The following is a 13,874-nucleotide window of genomic DNA, read 5'->3' as shown; positions in this document are numbered from 1 at the left end:
CGTCGAGCAGTTTAGAAGTTAGTATCATCTACCTCTCTTTACCAAGCACAAGCCTTCAGATCAATTACCAAAGATAGTGGGAAACCAATAAGCGTCACAAATGGAGACCGGCACACTCTGAATTGAGAGAGATAAAATGAGAGAGTCTCGTCGGTGAAAACCTTCGGGCACCACGAGGCGACGGGAGTAGAGAAACCAAAATGAGAGAGCTTGTTTAGTAAAAACTCACAAAGAGTGCTATCAAGCGATGACAGGAAGAGAAATGAGAGAGGTCAGCCGGCGAAAACCCGCAAAGGGCGCTGTTGGCCGAAAAGAATGACTCCACCCCAAGGAGGTCTCGGCAAAGTTCCACCGATTTGGAATCACAGATCCGTTCTGGTTCAGGGAAACGCAAGTTCATGGAAGGTCAGGCGTCCAGTCCAAAGAGCATGTCATGTCATTTAAAGCCAGCGTTATCTTCCTCAGATAAGTCTTTCTCGTCCCAAAAGGGACACTCCCTTCCTGAAATTTGTTTTCTCCTTTCTTTGTTTCTCTTCGAATCCCTTTTATGTTTTAACCCCAAGTTCAGGATACACCGGAAAGGGCAGGTGGCAGGTTTGTTTTCACGGAATTCCGTTTCATGAAGGAAAACACCCCGTTTCGTTGGTACGTCTGTCCAAATTTGATGAATCATGATGTTTGATGGCGTTCGAAGTAAAGAGGAAAAAGAGAAATTTCCCCCAGCAAGTCCGCCTTCGGACGAATCCCCACAGAGTCTCCCCTTGTACAATCCCCCACAGAGTCTCCCCAATATATTAAAAAAAAAAAATCCCCGTTGGAATTTCCCCAGCACATCCCCAGCGAGTCCCTTTGTAAAAATTCCCCAACAAGCTTACCCCAACAAATCCTAGAAAGCCCGCTTCGAAACAAATCCCCAGCATGCCCCATTGTACAAAAATCCACACAAAGAATCCACTTTGTAAATATTTCCCCACAGAGCTTCCTTTTGTACAAATCCCCACAGAATACCTCCAATAAAATCCCCGTTGAGAACCTCCAAGCAAAACGGGACAAAAAAGAGAGAAAAGAAAAAAGAGCCTTACGAGGCAAATCATCACAGAATCTGGAAATGCAAGCCTGAGCAGTCTAAAGGGTTTCGACATATGAATCAAATCAATGGCGGGACTTCGCAACAGAAATGAAGACGCAACAAAGCAACCGGGAACGATCAAGGTCACCGAACCGACCGTCATTTCCGAACTAACAATTGTTCTTTGTCTAAAAAGTTGAAACAGGTATGATCCAAGACAACCGTGCAAGAATGAGGTGTCTCCCAAAGAAGAAGGTACATGGGTACAAGAAATATTTTGGCAATAAGGAATTCGCTCGAAAGGTAAGTTTCCACGAAACTCCCTTTTATCTTCTACTAAAACAAGAAAATTCAAAAAAAGAGGTCAGTTGTTGTTCTGAACTTTTCCTTCCAGTCAGCATTAGGGTTTTAAACCCTAAACTGAACTTTTCCTTTTAGTCAGCATTAGGGTTTTAAACCCTAAACTGAACTTTTCCTTTCAGCCAGCATTAGGGTTTTAAAACCCTAAACTGAGCTTTTCCATTCAGTCAGCATTAGGGTTTTAAACCCTAAACTGAATTTTTCCTTTAGTCAGCATTAGGGTTTTAAACCCTAAACTGAACTTTTTCCTTTCAGCCAGCATTAGGGTTTTAAACCCTAAACTGAGCTTTTCCATGCAGTCAGCATTAGGGTTTTAAACCCTAAACTGAATTTTTCCTTTAGTCAGCATTAAGGTTTTAAACCCTAAATTGAACTTTTTCCTTTCAACCAGCATTAGGGTTTTAAACCCTAAACTGAGCTTTTCCATGCAGTCAGCATTAGGGTTTTAAACCCTAAACTGAATTTTCCTTTTAGTCAGCATTAGGGTTTTAAACCCTAAACTGAACTTTTTCCTTTCAGCCAGCATTAGGGTTTTAAACCCTAAACTGAGCTTTTCCATGCAGTCAGCATTAGGGTTTTAAACCCTAAACTGAATTTTCCTTTTAGTCAGCATTAGGGTTTTAAACCCTAAACTGAACTTTTTCCTTTTAGTCAGCATTAGGGTTTTAAACCCTAAACTGAACTTTTTCCTTTCAGCCAGCATTAGAGTTTTAAACCCTAAACTGAGCTTTTCCATGCAATCAGCATTAGGGTTTTAAACCCTAAACTGAATTTTCCTTTTAGTCAGCATTAGGGTTTTAAACCCTAAACTGAACTTTTTCCTTTCAGCCAGCATTAGGGTTTTAAACCCTAAACTGAGCTTTTCCATGCAGTCAGCATTAGGGTTTTAAACCCTAAACTGAATTTTCCTTTTAGTCAGCATTAGGGTTTTAAACCCTAAACTGAACTTTTTCCTTTCAGCCAGCATTAGGGTTTTAAACCCTAAACTGAGCTTTTCCATGCAGTCAGCATTAGGGTTTTAAACCCTAAACTGAGCTTTTCCATGCAATCAGCATTAGGGTTTTAAACCCTAAACTGAATTTTCCTTTTAGTCAGCATTAGGGTTTTAAACCCTAAACTGAACTTTTTCCTTTTAGTCAGCATTAGGGTTTTAAACCCTAAACTGAACTTTTTCCTTTCAGCCAGCATTAGGGTTTTAAACCCTAAACTGAGCTTTTCCATGTAGTCAGCATTAGGGTTTTAAACCCTAAACTGAATTTTCCTTTTAGTGAGCATTAGGGTTTTAAACCCTAAAGTGAATTTTCCTTTTAGTCAGCATTAGGGTTTTAAACCCTAAACTGAACTTTTTCCTTTTAGTCAGCATTAGGGTTTTAAACCCTAAACTGAATTTTTCCTTTCAGCCAGCATTAGGGTTTTAAACCCTAAACTGAGCTTTTCCATGCAGTCAGCATTAGGGTTTTAAACCCTAAATTGAATTTTCCTTTTAGTCAGCATTAGGGTTTTAAACCCTAAACTGAACTTTTTCCTTTCAGCCAGCATTAGGGTTTTAAACCCTAAACTGAGCTTTTTCATGTAGTCAGCATTAGGGTTTTAAACCCTAAACTGAATTTTCCTTTTAGTCAGCATTAGGGTTTTAAACCCTAAACAGAGCTTTTCCATGCAGTCAGCATTAGGGTTTTAAACCCTAAACTGAATTTTCCTTTTAGTCAGCATTAGGGTTTTAAACCCTAAACTGAACTTTTTCCTTTCAGCCAGCATTAGGGTTTTAAACCCTAAACTGAGCTTTTCCATGCAGTCAGCATTAGGGTTTTAAACCCTAAACTGAATTTTCCTTTTAGTCAGCATTAGGGTTTTAAACCCTAAACTGAACTTTTTCCTTTTAGTCAGCATTAGGGTTTAAACCCTAAACTGAACTTTTTCCTTTCAGCCAACATTAGGGTTTTAAACCCTAAACTGAGCTTTTCCATGCAGTCAGCATTAGGGTTTTAAACCCTAAACTGAATTTTCCGTTTAGTCAGCATTAGGGTTTTAAACCCTAAACTGAACTTTTTCCTTTCAGCCAGCATTAGGGTTTCAAACCCCAAACTGAGCTTTTCCATGCAGTCAGTATTAGGGTTTTAAACCCTAAACTGAATTTTCCGTTTAGTCAGCATTAAGGTTTTAAACCCTAAACTGAACTTTTTCCTTTCAGCCAGCATTAGGATTTTAAACCCTAAACTGAGCTTTTCCATGCAGTCAACATTAGGGTTTTAAACCCTAAACTGAATTTTCCTTTTAGTCAGCATTAGGGTTTTAAACCCTAAACTGAACTTTTCCCCAGTTGGTTAGTATTAGAGTTTCAACTCTAAAACTGAACTTCTCCCCAGCTAGTCGGTATTAGGGCTCCAACCCTGAACTGAACATTTTTATCTTCCTTCATCAATTTTATGAACTTCCTGGCGAATAATTCACGAAATTTTCCTAGTGAAACTGGGGCAAAAAATTTCGTTCGTTTGTTTGTTTTCTCCCGCAGGCCTAACCTCGAGCCACACGGATCGAAACGACCCACGAAGTGAGTCTCAACTCAGAATCAAAGAAGAAAAAGACAAAAGAAGATGTCCCGAGATATCGGAGTTAATGGAAGGTGGATCGACTCCAACATTTGATTAAGATTCAGAACTCTGCCAGTCACGCCTCACTCAGCATCCCAGAGAATAAGCAAGCACCTACAACTCGCAAGCATCAAGATTCGGATCGAAGTCTACAAGCAAAATCAGCTGAGACCCAAGATCAAGTCGCAAAAGAATTATAGATAGGGATCTTGTAACTAGCAGTTGACATGCATATAAGTATTTAGTTCAGTTTCAATTTTTCTTTGGTTGTAATAAGGCGGTCGGTAAAGCAGGTGACAACAACAACAGCAGTAACAACAAACATTGCAATCCCATGGTAGTCCCAGCTACCGAAGCTTCCCGAACTACATTGACCTAATTCCTGTTTAGCCCAGGATATGTAGGAAATCTTTGAAGCAAAGATTCGGTCAAATCTTTCAAAAACATGCTTCACACGGAGTAGTCCATAGGCAAAAATCGCTCATATCCGCTCACTTTATCTTTGCACGAAAACCCTTCGTGTTTTCGAACAAAGAGGGGCAGCTGTGAGCACGTGATTTTAGTCTTACGCGACAATCGCTCCAAAAGAAATAAAAAATAATAACAAATGGTCCTACTGTACAATTTTTGGATTTTACGTGGCACTTTGTTAATTATTTATGATTTTTGTCCATGTTTATTTTATTAAAACAAAATACAAAAAAAATGTATGTGTCATGCGTAGTTGGAACCGTAATCTGGTTATTAAAAAGAAAAATCATAAATAGGCATCTTTGTCCGTGATTTTTGTTCTGTTTGATTTTACCTGCTTTAAATATTGTAATATACGTGTGCAAATAATTGTATTAAGTGTTTATTTAATTTTAATTTGATTTACTTAGGTTTTGTTTTTAAAATAAAAAAATAATAATAATAAGAGATAAGTGCAGAATTAGTTTGAAAATCAGTTTGGGCTGATTTTCGTTTTTAATTCAAAGCCCAAACAACCCAGCCCAAAAACCTGTGCTTGCCCCGGTCCGGACCAGCCTACTTCAAGGACGTCCAAACGACGTCGTAGTGGTTGAGTCTGATCTGAGCCGTTGATCTCTGAATGATCAACGGCCAAGATCTCACACCCCGTACCCACTAATAGACCCGACCCGTCTCACCCGGACCGACCCCAACCCTTTACCCTTGAAACGACACCGTTTCCCGTTAGTTGAAGGATCCTGGCCCTTCATCGTGTCTCATCCAACGGCCAAGATCCATCTATCCACTAACTATATAAACCTACAACCCTTCACCCCGCACCCTAATCCAAACCCCCCCTGCCTTAGGTCGTCTTCACCAGACCTCAGGCCTCCAAACCCTAACCGCCCATGTATTCTTCACCATGAAAGCCGGCGGCATGAACGCCGGTGGCCTTCACCTTAACACCATAGGACCATCTCACCCCCCTGAACATGGATCTGTGGACCGTTTAGTTCGAATCATCCTCTAGGTCCTCGAATCTTCATTTGAAGATTCGAGCAAAACTCGATCTACACCGATCTGCCCTAGATTCATACCAGACAATCACCGGACCCCCCTCGTGACCAAACCATGCTTGGTTTGGTCCGAATCTAACCAAGAAAGCCCAAAACCCAAATCTGCCCTCTAGAACCCTAGGTTTCCTCGTGCCTGTTCCGTGCCTGTTCGAACCAAGAGATTAGGGTCTAATGGACCTTAATCGAAGTGTTTCTCATTTGAGAAACATTTCGATTAAAGTCCGTTCAACCTTGAGAAAGGGTCTGTACAACACAAGTTGATTTTTCTGTTTCTGCTTTCAAAGTTTAAGGTAAGTTTGTTTTCTCTTTGTTATTCAGTACATGTGTGGTTTAAAGGTCTGTTCGTATTGGCCGAATGTCTTGTGTAATTTGTTGTCTTTGAATGTTTTACCAAATGTATCTTGTCCACCTTTCCTGAACCTATGTGTTTGATTAAAGGCCTTCTCATATTCACTGATAACATGTATGTATGTATGTGCTGTGCAATTAGCTGAATTTCAAATTTGAACTGATTAACTGGTTCCTTGAGTACAATTCTGCTGGGTCAGTATGACTCGAGTCATGTGTTCGATACTATTAGACATCTGATTTTTGGCTACGATTGTACATGTTATGATTAATATAGTCGAGTCGACATGTGTCGTCAATTAGTTTCAGCTGCCTGAACAATAACAAATTGACTTGCTTCTGCTAAGCATTGCCTGAATCAATTAGGAACTGAGTTTAGTACTTATAATTGTTAATTTGAATCAGAAATGTAAAATGAATGTTTTGTTTAGTTACAGTTCTGAAATTGGAGGGCATGTGCACTTGTGCACGACATGTGCATTTGTGCACCACAGGTGCATTTGTGCACAGCCTGGGTCCTGCATAAAGGCTTTTTGATTTAAAATAGTTTGACAGCATATGCTGTCAGACTACATTCTGCTGCCCATACTCTACTTTAGTTTCAGAAATAATAAACATTACTCAAAAGTGAGTCTGCCGGGGAATATCATGGGGTTTGGTTTCATTTAATTGTTAAGTGGAAACTGAAAATAGGACAGCACATGGGAGGGGTGTTGTGATGGTCTAAAACAGGCTGTTAAAGGTTTGATTTGAGGCTTATAAAAGGGAAGGACTTCCATCAGTTTAAGGGGACCAAAAAAAAAGATATACACATATAGACACAGATACACACACACAGACAGAGAAAAAGAGAATACACACAGAAAACTTAGTTTGGAGATTGAGAGTTGAAGTTCTGAAAAGCAGAAAACTGGAAAAGAACTCTGTTTGATAACATAGACACACAAAACTAGAAATTGCATTCTTCTTGCTGTCTTGATTTCAATGGTCTTGACCCGTTTGTCCAATACTGATTTCTTCTAAATCCAACTGAGTCTGCTGGTTGTTTGTTGGTTTACTCTGGGATTTGGTCTAGCTGGGATCTTGATTCTATTCCAATTATTTTGCTTGTTGCTGCTGCTGCTATTCTGTTTCTTGCTGATGCTGATTTCCCTATCTTCTTCCTCTTCTCCTTTGCATTTTCAGTATTTCCAGGTACACATCTCGAGTCTCACATTGGTGTAGCTGATTGTAACATTGAAAAGCATGAATCGAAAGATCTGAAGATTATTTTTTTTATCATCTGTTGCCTTACTTATAGCTTTGCGAATATTGTTAAAGTTGTATAAATCCTTTAACTTGTAGCCTAATAGAGAATACATTAGTAAGTTTGTACTTAATTAATGTTTATTTGAAACTGTGACGTTTGATTCGTTTAGTAGCATACAGGATGTAAATATAACTCATGGAATGTGAAACTATTTGGTACAATTGTTAAAATTAAATTCACTCTTTCAGCATGCTTTGAATAAGTAGAGGCAAATGGCTGTTAAATCTAGCCAAATACAATACAGTTTTGAATCACCCAGTTTCGATTTCTTTAGGCAGTTTATAGGACTAGTTTTGAATATCATCGGTAGTATTCTTTAATAAGGAATTCTATTAACCCTGTTTAAGCAAGTTAACCTGAATTCGACTTAAAAATGTTTGTTCGGATTAAGTGTTGTATTTCGTCAGAATAAACGGATTTCTTTGTCAAATTAACGCATTTTTCCATTGAGGTACAATGTTTTCTCAACTTTGTAAATAATTAACCATAAGAATCCGAATTAGGTCAAAGCATATAATTAAATTAGCATGTACCTTTTTCTTCTAGTTTTAGAGACAAACGCATTAGAAATGTAGCCACTTTAGGATATCCTTTCTAAAATAGAGACGAGCCTCGCCAAATAAAACGTAAAAATTGCGGGGCCCTCAATAAATAACCATAATAAATTTTAAGAATTCGGAATAGGCCGTTTAGTGAATTTCATGGCTTTCTATGAAAATAATAACGCGCTAGACTCTTTAGGCGCGGCTTAATAATTTAACCTTCTTAAACACGGGTGCACATTGATGTGACTCAAATCCAAATCTCAACGGAGTCAAAATGTGTCGACGATCACGGGTGCATTGATTGCGACGTGGTTCGAGATACATTTTCGCGACGTTGCAAATTCTATAAAAATAAATGATAATAAATAAAGCGGTTTAAACTTAATAAAAGCACATAAGTCAAAACATGTATTTAAATCAGATATTTAGCCATTATAACAATTTAAGCGACCGTGCTAGAACCACGGGATTCGAGGGTGCCTAACACCTTCCCTCGGGTCAACAGAATTCCTTACTTAGAATTTCTGGTTCGCAGACTTCATGTGGAAAAGTCGAAAATTTCCTCGATTTGGGATTCAAGATAAACCGGTGACTTGGGACGCCAAAAACCAAACCTTTCCCAAGTGGCGACTTCTAAATAAATAATCCCATTTCGAATATTGTCACTTAAATTGGAAAAACTCCCTCGCGCATTTAACCCTTCTGGGCCGGGCGCGCAAAAAGGAGGTGTGAGAGTATACTCCAACCTATTACACTTAACAAACATTTGAAATCAAAGCGACAAATTTATTATAATTTTTTTAAGAAAAATTGTGATTTTGAGGTTCGAAAATACTTCTTGTTGTATCATGATTATTTGAATAATATTTTTGAGTTGCCAATCTTTTTCTAGGGCCAACCTTTAAGAAAATTTAAGTTAACTCCTTTAATTTGACGATTTTGCTTCGACCATTAACCTTTTCTTCCAAGTTAGATGTATTTTGAAATTTTGAATTTGATTTTGAAAGTTTGGAAGATACTTTTGTGAAGTTCGTCAATACTGGTTAAAAATTAAATAATTTGATTTTTTTTATATAACTTAAATAGCAGGGTGAGAAGGGTATTGGGTGAAATTCCTACAAATATGTAGCATCTTCATAGAAATGACACCATGCAGTCACTTTTAACTATGTTGTTTAAAATATATTTACTGTTCACAATATATTTAAAGATTAGTCAATTCACTCAAACTTCAGGACACGACGTTCTGAAGTTTAAACCTCAAAGTTTAAAATTCAAGAAATTATATTCATAGTTCGAAAATTGTATCGAGAAATTCGAATCTTATATCTTGAATGTTAAATTAGCAGTTTAACAATTCAGGATACTTAGTCCTAAGCAGTTTAGAAATTCGGAACTCTTAGTCCTGAATTTAAAATTAGCAGTTCAAAATTTTAGGATATTTAGTCCTAAAGTTTGAATAAATTAGTCAATCTTTAAATACATTATAAATTATGGACATATTTTAAATAGCATTTTTAAAAATGGCTACTCTTGCACTTCGCCCATTATCTTCGGCCCAAACACAAATCAGCCCAGCAGCTAATAGGCCCAAAAGAAAGCCTCAAATTGAAATCCTTGCAAATTTACTCTTCTATTTCGCTTAACCCCTTGCCGCTATCTTCCTCTTCTCCATCTTTGTGAAGCAAATTCCTCTTTCTTTTCAAATTCTCAATGGGAAAGAAGAGAAAACACACTGAAACAGAGGCTTTGGCCAACGGAAACAAAGAAGAAACTGCAATTGAAAGGCCAAAGAGAACTCTATTAGGTTTTAAAGATGGTTCTACTGAAGAAGAAAATAAAGAAACTTCAGTGGTTACTTTTAGAAATAAAGAAAAAGTTTTGGTCACTTGTTCTCGTCGTATTAGCTTCAGGTTTGTATTCTTTTTTTGCTTTTTTATTCAAAAGGGGTTGTAGTAAATGATAAAAAGCTTGATTTTTTTGTTTGTTTTGTTGATTAGGTAGTTGTAAATGGTAAAAAGATTGATTATTTTTTGGTTTTGTTGATTTGGGTATTTTCAGGTATAGACATTTAATGTTGAACTTGGTGTCACTTTTGCCCCACTGTAAGAAAGATAACAAAGTGGAGTCTAAAGATGCTAAAGGTGCAACCTTGAATGAGCTTGTTGAGTTGAAGAGCTGTTCCTCTTGTTTGTTCTTTGAGGTAATTTTTTTTTTTTTTTTTTTTTTTTTTTGTTGTAGTTGTTGTTTCAGTTGTCTTGTGAAAATTGTATATTGTTAGTAGCTTTGGTGATAATTGGGCTTGATAAAAAGAATGAGGGTTTGAAGTATTAGTATCAAATTATCTAGTATTAGTATCTAATTTTCCTAGAAGTTACTTATTCAAAGCTGCATAAAAACTATTTTTAGATTTGATCTCGAGTATAACTATTTAATCGGTGCCTTCTACCTCCCCCACCAGCACAGGTATCGGGTAACTCTATTGCCAAAACATAAAAAATGTTATATGTTACAATATCTATCATTTAAATTAGTTGCTCGATTTCAATGAACTATTTAAAACCCTGTTATATATGGGTGTGAAACAAAGTTTGATGAACATTGATAACCTAGCAATTCCCTGTGAAAATCTATGCCCTTGCCAAAGGAAGTGCTATTTTTATTTTCAAAGTATATGAATAAACATCCAGTTACTTGATAGGAAAACTACCATTTTTTATCCTCTTCGCTACAAATACACTGAACACGGTAGTAGGAGTGACATCTCTCAAAAATCGACGTGAAGGTGGTCATACTTATCTTACAATATTAGTGTACGATCTGCGATATCGAAAGCCATGAGAGATAAAGCAGAACCGCTCAGACTTTGCATCACGATGTTGCAACATCTTTTGACGATAAACCACTTGGGGACACGAAGAGAATGAACACAAATGTTTTTACTTGTCTGTCCATCCTTTAGTCAAATCCTGTTATCTCTTGTTTAGAGGAAGATATACTGGATAAAAAAGACTGTGGGCTATTCCTGGTCAAGCCTACCAACTATCTACATCTGTTGGATTAGTCATGTTTATCCTGTAGATGTCTATCGTTCTAGACGCCCCTAGACAAAATTAAAGTCGTAACAATAAAATGCATGGGCGTTCAAAGATGGACAGCCATGTGTCCGAGGAGCATTTTAAGCTCATTACCAGTTGGACATTCATTGTAAAAGATTATAATCTTCTACTGGAAAGTGGAAACCAAATGTTCCCTTCCCTGTTTGCCTTCTCTACCCTTGTGAGATCATCCCCAAATTGCACAAAATCAGCCATGCCATGGCTCAGATTGATGGTCAAATCCCCAGCTTCTTAGTGGCCTTATCTTTTGGAATATATAACCTGGGGAAGAATAAAATCAAGCAAGTACATTTTCTCAGGTATGAGGAGTACAGCCTCTGGACATTAGCTCATGACTGATAGTGGAGGCTGTTTGAGTTGTTGCAGAAAATAAGCAAAAAGTGACTTGAGGACTATTTGTTCTGGAGGATATCTTTATATGAGGTTCTGAAGTTCCCCTGTAACTTTTTTGGCTTGCTTACAGTGAGCCGAAATTCTGTTGAATAACATATTCTGTTTTTGTGTATTTGAAAGATATGGTTTCATCATTTCTGTGTTTCAATCATTATGCTATGTTTGCTTCTTATATATTTATATGCTTTTATTTTCTTACTTTCAGTGCCGGAAGGGAAAAGATCTCTATCTATGGATGGCGAAATGTCCCAATGGTCCATCTGTGAAGTTTTTAGTCAATGCAGGTATTGAAATAGATGGATTTCAATCATGTTCATTTGTAATTGGAATGCGATAGCAATTGTATGTCAACTGAAAATAAAACTTGTCCTCTCACTCCTCCTTGTCAGAAAAAAAATGTTTCCTCTCACTCCTGGTTTTCTCTTGAATGAGGAAAGGTCCAAATTATTCTACTTTTTTCATTTTGCTTTTGAAGTGCACACAATGGAAGAATTAAAGCTTACTGGAAATCACTTGAAGGGTTCACGTCCTATTCTGACTTTCTCAAGCAATTTCAATAAAGAACCTCACTGGAAGCTTTTGAAAGAAATGTTCATGCAGGTAATCTGATTTCTTTCAGACATTGATCTTTGTAATAATTCTTCTTAGCTAAAATAGTGCAGTCTATTGTTTCATACGACATTTTTGCCTTTTTGCCTGTTATGTTTTAGCTAAACTTTTAGCAATTCTATACTGGAAGGAGTTTGAAGCAAAAACCTGTTTACTTGATGATAGTAGTTTGGTCTGCTGAAGATGCTATTTTTGTTGATGCATTTTGGCTTTGTGGTCCTATACAAGCACTTCTGTTTTCTGGTCCTTCTTTTACTTCATTGAAGTTTGTTGCCTGCAGTGACTATTCGATGTTTTTTTCTGCTATTCAAAGTAATTGGTGGTTAAAGCATTTTCTTGAAAATTCAAACTTTTGAACGTGATTTCATTAGAGGTTGAAGGTTCAAATACAATTGGTTATTTGTTTGAGTTGCGTTTCATTGTCCAGATATTTTATGTAAATCCTCTTAAAGTTGTTAGCTCTGTAGTGACATGATTTCTTGATTTACTGTGATGACATTCTTACGCGCTTTTTTCTTCTGTTTCATCAGATTTTTGGAACCCCAAAGGATCACCGGAAATCTAAACCTTTCTATGATCATGTATTTGTGTTCTCAATTCTAGATGACCACGTATGGTTCCGTAATTACCAGGTTCGTTGCTATTCGTACCATGGTAAAATGTGTTTCTAGTGGAATGTTGTGAATGTTGCTATTTTTTGAAGAAATTAGTTCTTTGTGTGGCTTATCCTTGCCCGTAGCGAAGTGTGCTTCAAGTAGTTTATTTTGGTCCCCTTGAGGGAAATTTCTTAGGGTTGCCCATAGGTTGTGCAAGGCCTCATTCTTCCGAGTTTCGACCTAGTGCAAAAACCGTGCACTTGTTCCTCTCTTTCACCAAAATCATGTAGTAAGTAACCTCAAAGGAAAAAACAGAGGAAATTCAATAACATATTTTATAGTCCAAAGGATGATATAAATACTCAGTTAGTATTCGTGGTTGAGATCATCTAATATTACTAGTCTTGTAATCCATGGAAGGGTAAGTTTTCTGCCATTTTCGACGCATACTACCACTACACTTGTGTGCCATGGAAGTGGGAGTCCATGGTCTCCCCTTGAATCAAATGCTGAATTATCGGATTTAATCTATTTCTTTAGCTATATTAGCGAAAAATATGTCTAATATCATTCACCTCAAAGAATTCTGTTATTTCTTTTTTGATTTGTAGTAGAAAGGGCTTCTGTCATTTCTTAGGTACTCTTTATATCTATACCAAGTATTCTAACCCTTTTTCACATCATTCTTTGACGTTCTGGAGCAGATATCATGTCCTCATACTGGAACACAGAAAATCGATCGCGGGGACCTAGAAAAGATGACGCTTGTTGAGGTTTGTAATCAAACTTTGACTAGCTCGAATGATAAGAAACCATCATGTTTGATAATGAAGTTATGTTTTTACGTGTGTAGGTTGGCCCAAGGTTTTGCTTGAACCCAATTAAGATATTTGCTGGTAGCTTTGGTGGCCCTACCCTTTATGAGAACCCATTTTACGTTGCCCCAAACCAGGTAAGATTCATCTCTTGCTCCTCGCTTTCTTGCTCCCCAGCTGCTTGTTGTACGATTCATCTCTTGTACACTTCCTAATGTTTTTTCCTCTTCATGTTGCTCCAGATCCGATCACTAGAGAAGAAACAGAAGGCTGGCAAATATGCAAAGAAAGTCAAAGCGAAGACCAGGAGAAAAATGCATCAGTTGTCTAATCCGCTGGAGGTGGATGAATTTGCAGATATGTGGAAGGAGTGATAAATCGTTGACGTACACGTGCTCGACTCCAGGAGTTTGAATGCTTATGTGCCGCGTCAATTTTGTATTGCTAGAAATATCATCCCTTTTGAACATTTAAAGTATGAACTATCTCCTGATTTCCAGCCTAGTTAGAATGAATGCTATGCAAAATTGTTGTATTGGCAGTGTAAGAATGCCCCTTTTATGATGCAAGGAGAGGCTATATGCCTTTGCTATA

At 37.4% G+C, this 13,874-nt stretch overlaps 1 protein-coding gene across 1 annotated transcript; it reads left to right on the top strand.

The window, feature by feature from the left end:
* The first annotated feature begins 9,379 nt into the window (after positions 1–9,379).
* On the top strand, positions 9,380–13,874 carry LOC104215554 (ribosome biogenesis protein BRX1 homolog 2-like). The gene is made up of 8 exons (XM_009765379.2): positions 9,380–9,661; positions 9,810–9,951; positions 11,466–11,544; positions 11,736–11,860; positions 12,400–12,501; positions 13,170–13,238; positions 13,319–13,417; positions 13,523–13,874. The coding sequence occupies exons 1-8, from the start codon at positions 9,462–9,464 to the stop codon at positions 13,652–13,654; spliced, it is 948 nt and encodes a 315-aa protein (XP_009763681.1). The 5' UTR covers positions 9,380–9,461; the 3' UTR covers positions 13,655–13,874.

This window comes from Nicotiana sylvestris, chromosome 4 (genome assembly GCF_000393655.2).
Source record: "Nicotiana sylvestris chromosome 4, ASM39365v2, whole genome shotgun sequence".
NCBI lineage: Eukaryota > Viridiplantae > Streptophyta > Magnoliopsida > Solanales > Solanaceae > Nicotiana > Nicotiana sylvestris.
The sequence above is the reverse complement of the archived record's forward strand: the minus strand, read 5'-3'. Positions and strand labels throughout refer to the sequence as shown.